Source organism: Monodon monoceros, unplaced genomic scaffold, assembly GCF_005190385.1.
Source record: "Monodon monoceros isolate NGI ecotype Baffin Bay Population unplaced genomic scaffold, NGI_Narwhal_1 Super_Scaffold_18, whole genome shotgun sequence".
Lineage (NCBI taxonomy): Eukaryota > Metazoa > Chordata > Mammalia > Artiodactyla > Monodontidae > Monodon > Monodon monoceros.
Genome location: NW_021703774.1, coordinates 164,996,716 through 165,009,690, shown reverse-complemented (window position 1 = coordinate 165,009,690; position 12,975 = coordinate 164,996,716). Strand labels below are relative to the sequence as shown.

The following is a 12,975-nucleotide window of genomic DNA, read 5'->3' as shown; positions in this document are numbered from 1 at the left end:
AATGTCAGGGATGAGTAGAAGTGGGATTTCAGTGCAGAACTTTGCTTTATACTGATTTCAGTTCTGAGATATGGTCTGTATCTTTGACTGTATTCCCTATGCCTGCTATTCTTTCTATTATTTGTTTGGATGTTTTTTTCAAAACATTTTTCTTCAATAGCTTCTCCTGTTTTTGGAACTACCACATCACTAACTGTTGAATGACAACTCACAGGCAGGTAAATGAAGGGAAAAAAGGAAGGGTCAAATAAATTACTATTCTCCATCAAACAAGTGTTCTTTGGAAGGGCATTCACCTACAGCCACACCAAAAGTAAGATTGTTTTTTCAAAGAGTTACAAAAAAGCCCCAGGTCATCACCCCACCAAGGAGGAAGTTCCTAACAGTGAAGGCACTATGCTTCTGCAGCATACTAATGCTTACAGAGGCCCGTCTATTGAGGAAACAGGCGATTTATAAATATTTATGATAAATTTCTCCCAGTCCCAACTGCCTAGCATTGTTTGCTTTTCTGTTCTGGTTTACTGTGGAACTAGGTGTTCTACAGTTCCAAAGAACCAGACACCTCTCAGAGACCTTCATGAGGAAATTACCTCGAGAACTGAGCTGGGTGGGAAAACCACATCTTAAAGGTAGAGATCAGGTTTTTTGATTTGCCAAGTTTCTCAATTAGACAGGTCACAGTAGGCAATAAATATTGGGGATGTGGGTGACTAAAACATCTCCAGTACATATCTAGATCAACTGCTGGGGGAGCAGTCATTTGTCAAATTGTATAACTCAACTTGACAGGTACACAGAGAGCAAATTATGCAGTGTAGGGCAATGTTTCAGATGATGGGCTATGCTGACTTGTTTTTTTCAGTACACGGGCCTCTCACCACTGCGGCCTCTCCCGTTGCGGAGCACAGGCTCCGGACGCGCAGGCTCAGCGGCCGTGGCTCACGGGCCCAGCCGCTCCGCGGCATGTGGGATCCTCCCAGACCGGGGCACGAACCCGTGTCCCCTGCATCGGCAGGTGGACTCTCAACCACTGCGCCACCAGGGAAGCCCTATGCTGACTTGTTAAAAGCCATATTCTTATGGACTACTGACGTAAGAATAGTTGATAAGCCTCAGATAACTTTTGATTAATATTATAAAAACCTAATGGTTAGATCCAAGATTCCAGGTGATGCTACATTAAAAAGAAATAATTTTGAATTCAGAAGAATATAATACTTTGACAATCTTAATGATAAAGTAATAATGATAAAATTAATATTTCAGGAAAAATGGAACTTTAAAAAGAAAAAGCGGAAGAGCATTAAACCTATCTGTGAGTTAATCAGAGAGGGTACTTTTATTTTTCAGAACTAGTTATAAACCTTTGACATTCTGATTGCTATTTTCCTTAACCCAAGATTAAAGAAGAGGTCTTGCATAGAGGAATTCTTTTAAGTTTAGGATTGATTAGGCTTTAAGATTCCGAGAAGACAGTATTAGGGACTATAGACCATGCTGGTTTTGACTGGTTTCCAGCCCCAAAGCAACGGAATTAACCACGGAGGAAGCGATTCATATGAAGGAGGCAAAAACAAAAAACACGTGTATGGTGACATATACCTTGGAGGCATTTTGTATATTTGAAATTTCATTTGCATTTTTAGACAATAGAGTAACTCTTTGCTGGATGCACTAAAACATAAACACACCAATGAAGAAATCAGACTAGGAATTACAGCATTCATCTGATGTTTCTGGAAGTCAAGGAAAGTAGCCAATTAAAAAATTACTCAGGCTTCCCTGGTGGCGCAGTGGTTGAGAGTCCGCCTGCCGATGCAGGGAACACGGGTTCGTGCCCTGGTCCGGGAAGATCCCACATGCCACAGAGCAGCTGGGCCCGTGAGCCACGGCCGCTGAGCCTGTGCGTCCGGAGCCTGTGCTCCGCAACGGGAGAGGCCACAACAGTGAGAGGCCCACGTACCGCAAAAAAAAAAAAAAAAAAAAAGTAAAAAAAAATAACTCAAACACTGCTTCTTTTTCACGTTCAACAAGCAAAATATAATTAATAACAGAAAAGCTTACCTGGGACTGGGCTCTTTCTTGAACTTAAGTTCTGAGAATCCATAATCTCTTCTGTTTGCCCATCTGCTTCTACCTCTATTTTGTTCTGAATCTCTTTTGCATCTTCATTAAGGCAAGTTCTTACGCTCTCGTCCTCTTCGAAGACTCTCTGAACTGCGGTGGGACCACTAGCAGTGCTAACGTTAGAGGCAGCAGCAGGAACAATGACTGGTGTGGGAGGAGGAGAAGCTGGAGGAGTTGGAGGAGACGGAGAAAAGGAGGGAACTATGGAAGGGGTGATAGGAGTTGCAACACTCTCCACTTTCATTTCTTCTGGGGGATTTTCCAGAATCTCCAATTCAAGAGTCAATGGCAGCACCTCCTGTTTTACTATTTCCACACTGCTTTCCGTGGCTGGTAACTTTTCACTAACTCCATTCATTTCATTGATTAGGTTAGTACTAGAAATCAGCGGAGCACCATCAGGCGCTACACCACAAGATTTCTTGCATATATCATCATCAGTTTCATCTGTTGGTGAAGGATCTGATGCTTCTGTGCAAGACGTGGGGCTGGGTACAGGAACTGTGTCTTCTTTTGAGGAGGAGAGTTCACATCTGTCAGCAGCAGCAGTGGTGAATACTGGCTGGCTACTAAGAGCAGCAGAGGTGGGGGAAGCAACTGTACTTCGAGCAAGTGGAGAAATAGTGGTAGGTGATGGAGGCAGAGTAAGCTCTGGTATGGCTTCTACTGCAGTAACCTCAGATGTCTGGCCTGCTTGTTCTTTCTTGTCTCCACTAAGGGCTAGCCTAAGGACTGGGGAAGGAGTCTTTAACACTGGATCTGGTTTTGGCTTCTCTTCTGGGAAAGAAAAAAATGAAAGACATTTAGGAATAATTTTTGGATCAGAGGTTGTATTGTATTATTTTAGGGTAATTCTTTTAATCTCTTACTCTAAAACATGGGCAGCAGAAGACAGATCAAAATATTACTTATTTTGCCACTCCAAAAACATTGTCGTATTTTCTTCTCTATTTTCCACTACTACTTAACCTCCAATACATATATAAAGTTTATTTTGAAGTAAGAGAAGGAATTAATTCACCAAATGACTATGTCAAGAACACAAAGGGAAAATCTAATCAAACCTGTAACTAAAACATTCTCGGGATGGGAATGGGGCTTTTCTTTAAGGTAGAGAAAGCCTTCATCTGTAGAAAATTTTTCTACCAAGGATACACTATAGAGACAGGACAGGACAGTTCAGGGGAAAATAACTGGAGATTAAATTATTAGATACAGATATTATTTTTTATTCTATATATTTCTGCATTTGGGGGATTTTTATAAAGAACATGTATTACCTGTATAAAAAAACTGTTTCAATAAAAACTATCATGGTGTCATTTATTATCAATGAAGTTTATTATCAGTGAAATCAAGTTCCTGAACATAAAAATTCATTTAGAAATTAACTTTCATTTCTTAAAAGAGGCATATAACTAGAAATAATGTTAAGGAATAAAAATGGAAATTTATCTTGTATCTTCAGTTGTAAAAAAAAAAAAATTCTTTAAGGAGAAACCAACGTTAATATTCAGATAATCAAGTCCAATTAAAAATAAACAATATATATTAAAATAATACAGAAAATGTGCATCTGTATATAGATAGAAAAAGAATGACAGCAAGAGTGAGAGAGATAAATTGATAATCATAATAAAGGTTAATAAACTGATAATCATAATAAACCAGAAAAATGAAAGGAAAGCTAACTCATGAAAATTTCTATATTTTAAAATTCCAGGTAAACTGATACATGATTCATGCCTGGGAAGATGAAACCAAAGGAGATTAGACTGGTTTACAGCCTTGTGTTTCCTTAGTGGAATAAACAGGCTCCAGTGGAAAAACAGCTACTCATGAGCATGTTCATCAAATGCAAACAAAAATTTTAAGCACTGCTGAAAGACAATCTAAACTGAAAGGGACTTTACTTTCTCTGCCAGAAATCTTTATGCATAAGTGAAATTGAGTGTTTACAATAACTTTTAGTTAAGTAAGTCTGTCAAAGAAAATATGCTCGTTGATCAGATAAACAGATGGTAAAATTAAGCTGTTAAAGGCTAATTCATTCACCGCAACTACTTTTACTGGCCTTAAAATTCACTTTAATTGATGGGCTTAGAGGCCAGTGTTTCTTTAACTCTGCCTATTTACTGTAGTGGAGAAATAAGATCAATAGGCTCTGAATGCCAAATATTTCAGACTAAGTTGCCAGGCAGGGCAAGAGACAAAAACGTTCAAAGAAATACATCTATTATATTTATTACATATATGTGATATATATAAAATAAATACGTATTTATTAAAATATCTCTGATGAAAATACTTTCCAACTCCACCAGAGTAACTGGTACATGGGTAACCCAGATTATAAGATACCACTATTAAAAAGTACATCAGAGTATTACCCTTTGGGACTTCCCTGGTGGCGCAGCGGTTAAGAATCTGCCTGTCAATGCGGCGGAAACGAGTTCGATCCCTGGACCGGGAAGATCCCATATGCCGCAGAGCAACTAACTCTGTGCGCCACAACTACTGAGACCACACGCCGCAACTACTGAAGCCCACCCACTCTAGGGCCTGCGTGCCGCAACTACTGAGCCCACGTGCTGCAACTACTGAAGCCTGTGCACCTAGAACCCGTGCTCCGCAACAAGAGAAGCCACCTCAATGAGAAGCCCGCGCACCGCAATGAAGAGTAGCCCCCTCTCGCCGCAACTAGAGAAAGCCCGTGCTCAGCAACGAAGACACAATGCAACCAATAAATTAATTAATAAATTAATTTTTTAAAAAAGGATGTTACCCTTTATGACCACTGAATGAAACCTAGATGAATTAAACAGTAGAAAATAGTAAATCTCACATTAACAATCTAATAAGAGTATGTCAATTCAATTATTAATTTTGGGAAATAAAATTTCTGATACTAAAAATATCAAACAAAAGCAGACCTATGACTGAAACTTCTATATACTCTTGAGAAGTAGCTAACATTAATAAAGAAAATTAGAAACAAAAAAAATTTAATTATTTTGAGAGCTCCTTATTTTGAAATAAGTCCTTTAATTAATTCATTAAACTTTTACTACAGAAAGCTGAAAGGTATAATAGAGTAGATCTAAATAAAGAACACTGATTTTATTTCTCTAAGAACTTTTACTATTAAGAGGATGTTTTTCAGAGCCATGATAGTTTGAAATCTAATATACTGCATTCAAAATGTTTATACCATTTGGCCATTTTTAGGAATTTGCAGGAATTTCACCTTTAAGAATTTTTTCTAAGGAAATAAACACTGAAGAGGAAAGACAGGTCTAGAATATTTAAAGCAACAATATTTATAATAGAAAGATAAACTAAATATTTATATTATAAACTAAAATTATAATAGAAAAATAAACTAAATGTCTAACAATGAGGGACTTATTAAAGAAATAATGGTCGGGGCATATAATGGTAATTACTGCAATCATTTGAAATAAGCTTTTAAAAGAGTATTTAATTATATAAAAAGTTGTTTATAATAAAAGACATGTTTTTCTAAAAAGCAGGGCACAAAAATTGCACGTGGAGCATAAACCTACTGGTAACAAAAAAAATACAGAATACTAACATAGATGCATATAGGGAAGTCTAGAATTACATACAGGTTATTAACAATGGCTCTGGATAATGAGATAAGAGATAATTTTTCTTTCTGTTTAACCACAGTTTCTATAATGAATGTCAAATTTATAAGAAAGAAAAAACTGCTCCCTTTTATTCTCATAGAGTGGTGGAACCAAGCTCCTAGATGGGCGCCCTTTGGTTGTCAGGAGCCACACATGACCGAAACGGTGTTGCTATCATTTAATGGGGAGAGACCAAGAATGCTAAGCATGCTGCAATTTGAGGGACAGTCTCATTTGACAGAGAATAGTCCTGTCCTAAATTCCAAAAGAGCCCCAGTTGAGCTACACTGGTACAACTGGTTGAATTACAACAGAATACCATTCGTTGAATACCTAACTCTACATCAAGAGCCTTCAAAACGCACTAAGACTAAGGCTCAAATAACTTTTATTTGTATTTAATTATACATACCATATCCTCAATACACTGAGCTGAATGCATTTTTTCAAACATCAAACAATCATTTAAGCTGTGTCTCTAGACTATCACACCAACTGAAGACTTTAATTCATTCAACGGTCTTTCTACAAGTCAAGTTGAGGTCTTCCTTGGGTTTTTATCAAGTACCAAAACAAATGGGAAATGGCATACTTGTCTGGAAACTTGGTCTTCATGTAACTATTCCAGCTGTTCACATCAAAAACTGAGAAAATCAGACACTTAATTATGGCAGCTAACATTTATTAAGCACTTAATATGTACCAGGAAATGGGTCAAATACCATATATACATAGTGTCCTTTAATCCTTACAATCACCAAAGGGATAAAAACTATTATACGTTCCTATTTTACAGAGGGGGAAACTGAGGGTTTTAGAAATTAAGTCACAGGTCCAAGGTCATATAACTAGAATCTAAAACTGATTTCAGATGCTAAATTCTTCCAATTCAAGAACCTAAAAATGATCTCAAATCCTAAATTCTTCCAATTCAGAGGGGAAAAGGGGGGTTTATGGAAAAAGAAGTATTTAGGTGAATCAAGCTAGTGGGAGACTTTGGGGCTAAAGTGGGATCCCAGTACAAACCCTCCGTAATGATATTTCCATCAAGAGAGAAAAACCAATCTGACTGCAGAATGCAGAATCTATTGTTTCTGGGGGTAATATAACAATATTTTAAAACAGTGCATTTTTGTATCCTACTTTAATTTCAAAATGAATCTACAGTTAAGAAGAAATTTTTAAAAACTTTCTTAACTGTTAAAAAATTATCTGAAAAATGATGAACCCTTTCTAATTTTATTTGAATTACATATATTTAGTTTAAAAAAGAAAACTACTCTGAAAACTATTCTATATATTGACAAGCTATGGATAGAATTAGAAACAGAAGATTAGAATTACTGAGTTTTCTGGAGAACAGCTGGTACTAGAGGAAGACAGCAGTAGTTCCAAAAAGTTACTATAAGCTCTATGAAATATACTTAAAACAGAAGTTTTTCTTTTCATCAAGGTAACGTCGAACATTTTCCAATTCACTCATATCTATATCAAACATCAATCTGAAATGTTGATTTTATTATTCAAATTTCCACCAAGCATAAAAAACTGAGAGGAAACAAAGAATTCTACATTCCTCCTTCTGCAAATCAAGGCCTAAATATGGTAAGATGCAGGTATCTACCTAATCCAAAAATCTTAGTTCAGAGCTATCACCATCAAGATATGTTATGAATTCCTTGTATTGTAGCCCAGCTAGAGAAAGTCAGCGTAAAGGATATATTTTAAGGCCTCTCTGCATGGTAATTATTTAGTATGTTTAGCACAATTCTAACTAGCAAAAGGATTATAACTGTGCAAAAGTAATGACATTTTGAAGGGAATACCCTGAACATTCTCCACTCAGATTGAAAATATTCTGAATTTTGACTCAAAATTGCTTGATCATTGGTGGTAGGAAGTAGCCTTCCACAATACCTACGAACTGCACTCCTGCATGGTAAATGGCTTTAATATTAAAAAATTTAACTTTAAGCGTTTATGAGTCTCTAACTCTGAACATTGCTGAAAGAAGTATTTGACACTGCAAACTTTTAGAAGCATGCCAGTTTAGGATTTATTACCTATCTTGTGGTTTAAAACTATTTCATAAAACAAAATTTAGGACTTGTCTCTGTTCAAGTCTACTAGGCTCCTGAATACTAAAGGGAAAGAACACCATGTTATCTTTGCATGCCGTGAGGAAACACTGAAACCACACATTAGAAGTTTGTGTTATCATCCTGCAATCCAGTGAAAAAACAATGCCACTAAATACCTCCACTTTGACTGTGTGCCAATTCCCAATGCTTTTTTTTTTTTTGCGGTACGCGGGCCTCTCCCGTTGCGGAGCACAGGCTCAGGACGCGCAGGCTCAGCGGCCATGGCTCACGGCCCAGCCGCTCCGCGGCGGCGTGTGGAATCTTCCCGGACCGGGGCGCGAACCTTGTGTCCCCTGCATCGGCAGGCGGACTCCCAACCACTGCGCCACCAGGGAAGACCCCCAATGCTTTTTAAAGAATAATTTTTAGAAAGTACAGAAAGTATACATCAGCTATGGAATATTAAGGGGTTTGGAGGAATAAATAATTCAAGAAAACAGAAAACACATATGACTTCTATTCATTCTTAGAATGAAATCAGAAACATGAACAAACTAACTTGCTTCCTTCTGTGTCTAATGAATTATCTCCCAATTTTAGCCAAGGTCAACTTAAATCCAACTAGGCAGGAAAGAGAGACTGTGATAACCCACTTTCTGGCATGAGATTTCCCTTAAAGTTTCCTATTTATAATCCAAGAAGCAGTAATGTGTACTTATTTCACCAAACATTTGGTACTTCATGTTCAAGGTCAACAGTACAGACCTTAGTATGATTCCTGCAAAATAATAACGGCTATAATTTACTAAGTGCTTTTCAAATGCTTGGCATGTCCCCACTACAACTCTGTGAGGCAGGTATTCTTCATTCCATTCTGTAAGTGAAGAAATTAAGATATAAAACATAATGACTCATCAAGACCAAATAGTGCTTGATGGATTCAGGATCTGAACTCAGTACTGTCCCCAACTGAGGCTACAGAAGCCAAACTTGTAAGAAGAAACATTTTATGTTTTTAAAAATAGCAAGATACACACGAACATGTTGAACTTATAAACAAAACTGTTGTTCTTATAAAGCAATATATACATCGATTTATTTTCCCCAAGCTTGTTCCAAAAGAAACAGTTTAAGGCAGGTAAGCTTTTACCTATAAATATACATTGACAGTGAGGCATTAATAAAATGTAGGAAAAATTTTTACTAATCATACCTACTTTACTTTCTTAGAGGTAGAACACTGATTTTCCATCTCAAAGCTTTGTTTAAAAGTGGGTATCTAAATAATCCTCATGTTTTACTTTTATTCCTAAATGCTGAGGGCAATGCAATTAATTTAAAAAAAAAAAAGAAAGAAAGAGACTAAAGGTAAGAGGGAGGAAAATAGTCACACACAAACCTTGCTTCTGGTCGCTAGCTGCAGTGACAGGGGTGCTGGCAGCAAGATGAGCGCTCTCCACAGTCCCATAAACCACAGGGCTGTGCTCAGGGACCTGGCTGGGCAGCTGCTGGGATTTGAAGTACAAAAAAGGGTGATAATGAGCGTGCGAACATAAAAACTAGCAACATGGAACCCAAGGCAAGTGGGGAAGACAAAGTAGGGCAGGAGATCACAAAATTAAAAAAAAAAACAACAAAAAACAGAAAGCAAGGAAAAAATATATAGGCCAGTATAATAAATTCAAAAAGTACATGGGAAGACAAGGAAGAAAAGGAAAAGAGGCAGCAGGAAAGGGGAAGGAAAAGAGATGATTAATATTAACCACAGCAAGAGAAGACAGCACAACAATCATTAGTACAATGCATTCTCCAGTGTTCCTTCTAAGGACAGACTTTCAATCTAATAGTTATGCCACATCTGAGAGAGAATTTAGCATCCTCCCAGTCAAGACCAAAGGGACTTGGTCAACTTCATTTATAAATTACCTAGCAAAGTAGTTCATCAGTCAAAAAGAGGACAAACAAAACATGATGGGTTTTAAAACCAGTTACTGATTCAAGAAAACAATACTGAAAGGTGATTCTTACCATTTGTCCATATAACCACTCAGGTGAAATGCAACTTGGAAAGCCTTTAAAGAAACTTTCACCTTAAAATGTCTTTAGATTCTGGGTCAAGGATGATATCTTTTCAGAGTCTGAAATCTGAGTAAAGTATCTGGCTTTTCAGAGCTAAGAGAAAACTATCCTTTTCAATCAGCCAGTATATGGAATAAAAAATGCTCATCAAAATCCTAGCAGAGTAGGTTGAAAAAAATTGCAGGCATTGTTCAACTTAGAGGGAAAAAGAATTACACAAGAAAGAACAAGAACATTCAATCTGCATCACATTCCAGTTAGGTATTTGTTCTGGATTTGAGGGTTACACAAAAGCCACACAACAAAGCAGTGTCTCTCCTCGGAGATCTAAGGTCAATTTTTTGATAGCTATAATCGTCTACATTGAATTCTATCAGTGCTATCAGAGCAGAGCTCCCTGCACAATTCTGATTTTTTTTTTTGGAGGGGATGGGGAAATTGGGGGTAGACAGGGCCACTCAAAAATGGGAGTTAATGAAAAATATTTTCGAGTCAGTAAGTCTCACATATAGTAGGAATATAAAATGAAATATATGAGTTAAACACCTATCATTTACCGTATGTCATTTAACTAACAATGCTTTTCACAATGTACAACATACAATTTATATAGGACTATATGTAATGAATAAAATAACAGATAAAAATGGGAAAAATAGTATTATCTCACCTATTCATTATAGACCATGAAAGTACTCATATTCCACAAAAACTTCTAAATGAAGACCACTAAAATTATATTTCCATATGTAAAAAATGAAAGAGTTTCTATTTTCACTTTGAATCACTGTCAAATGGATAGTACTACCATGATTACTCTACTCTGAATCCGTAGCTTCAGTGGGAAAAAATTCTATTATTAAAATTCAAAAACTAGGAAGGGTTCCCAGGTGTAAGTGAAAATAACAGTCACCCCTCTATACCCGCAGATGTGTGAACCGCAGATACACAGACCCGATTGTACTAGCCATTAATACCTAAAAGACTTAAATATCCACGGATTTTGCTATCCGTGGGTCCTGGAACCAATCTTCTGTGGATACTGAGGGATGACTGTAGGGACTCAGTTCAATTCAATGGTTGAAAACAGCTCTAGAACAAAGGAAAGAGTCTATACTCTTTAATATTTATTAAATAGTTATCCACATAACCCAGGAAAAAAAGATCTGTAAATTGTGTCCTTTACCAGAAAGAAAGAAAATATTAACTACTCTAATAGTTAGGGAAATTAATAACCAATGAGAAAGGGTAACTGCTGAAAGTAGGTCACCAAAATAAATCACATACATGGTTATGGTGGGAGTTTTAAGACAGTAAAAGACTGCTGATACCTATAAATCTGTATAGATCAGAGAGTTTTTCAATCTAAGATTAAAATACCTTCAATCATATTAAAAAGACAACTGCACAGGCATTTTTCCAACAACAAAGCCCTAGGAAGATGTTATGTATAAAGATTTATAAGAAAGGAGTGAGATAACATGTTGGTTAACTCATAGTTCCAAATCCAAGTATCTAGTACTTAGTTATATAGCCACGGAATGCTAGGAAAGTACTCAATTTCCTCAGCTGGGGACCTCCCTGGCAGTCCAGTGGTTAAGACTCCACACTTCCAATGCAGGGGGTGCAGGTTCGATCCCTGGTCGGGGAACTAAGATCCCACATGCCACATGGCACAGCCAAAAAAAAAAAAAAAAAAAAAAAAACCACACAAAGGTAATCCTTAGCTGTAAACTGAAAAGGAACTAAAGATCCTACAGTGCCTTTCAGCTTTAACATTCTCTAAGCCTCTGATAGGACCAAGAAAATAACATACTAACATACAACATACATCAATACTTTAATTTTGTTTCAGATTAATTTTAATTTAGGATAATCTCAAATTTTAGCTAACCTCTAATTTCATCTCTTCTCAGGTGACATGATCAACCCTGTTGAGAATATATTTAATGAATTTCAAATCACTGCACTTCAGTCACTTTCACTATTGGTAGGAGTTAAAATTTATGAAAATCAGACTGGAAGGGCAATTGATATCAAAACATAAAATAATTCAACAAAGATGCTAAGGAAGTGAGGTTAAAAGGTTAGGGTTTATTTGGCAACATCACATTGTTTCAACAATTCATAATTTATGTCAATGCTAAATTCCCTCCCCACATCAAATTTTTCAAGATCAAAGCTCTGATTGGCAGAAGAAAAAAAATTCTCACTTTTCAAATACAATGTTAAGGAAGCTTATTTAAAGAATGGCAAGATATCAGATACTTGATAGTACCCAAGAAGTGAATTTCCTTTGTGAACTCTACTTGAGAATCTACTCTGTTGAAGATTTACATATTAAATTTGAAATACTGGCCTGAAGGGATACTGGTAGATGTGGGCCCACTGGAAGAATTAATTTTTTTTAAATAGAGTACCAACAGATAAAACGAGGCAACAAAATCTGGATTGTCTTTAATATTCTTTGTACAATTTAAAATTCAATTCTCGAGAGCAGCCAAGATGGCAGAGTAGAAAGACTCAGTTATCTCACTCATGAGCACGCCAAAATCACAACTGTCTTCAAAACGACCATCAATGAAAAAGACTGGAACCTACCAGAAAAGATTTTCTAAAACTAAAGCCATAAAGAAGGAACTAAAACAAGACGGGTAGGAGGGGCAGACTCGTGATATAATCAAATCCCATACCCCTGGGTGGGCAACCCACAAAACTGGAGAATAGTTATATTGCAAAGGATTTCCCGTAGGAGTGAGAGTTCTGAGACCCATGTCCAACTCCCCAGTCCAGGGGTCCTGCACCGGGAAGATGAAACCCCCAAGCATGTGGCTTTGAAGGCCAGAGCGGCTTAATTTCAGAAGCCCCACAGGACAGAGGGCAAAAGAAACTTCACTCTTAAAAGGGTGCACACAAAATCTGATGCGCACTGGGACCCAGGTCAAAAGCAGTAACTTGATAGGAGCCTGGGCCAGACCTACTTGCTGGTCTTGGGCAGTCTCCTGGAGAGGTATGTGTGTGGGGGGGGGGGG

At 37.1% G+C, this 12,975-nt stretch overlaps 1 protein-coding gene across 7 annotated transcripts in view; it reads right to left on the bottom strand.

Moving 5' to 3' along the window:
- The window catches only part of EIF4G3 (eukaryotic translation initiation factor 4 gamma 3), a 367,450-nt gene that overhangs the window by 126,081 nt on the left and 228,394 nt on the right, over positions 1 to 12,975 (bottom strand). For 5 of the 7 annotated variants that reach the window (XM_029228369.1, XM_029228364.1, XM_029228365.1 and 2 more), the window contains 2 exons: positions 9,264 to 9,372; positions 2,068 to 2,907 (listed from right to left, as the gene is read on the bottom strand). In XM_029228369.1, the coding sequence (XP_029084202.1) occupies positions 2,068 to 2,907; positions 9,264 to 9,372 (949 nt within the window). The remainder of the gene's footprint in view (positions 1 to 2,067; positions 2,908 to 9,263; positions 9,373 to 12,975) is intronic. The other 2 variants (XM_029228362.1, XM_029228367.1) reach the window with 1 other exon arrangement.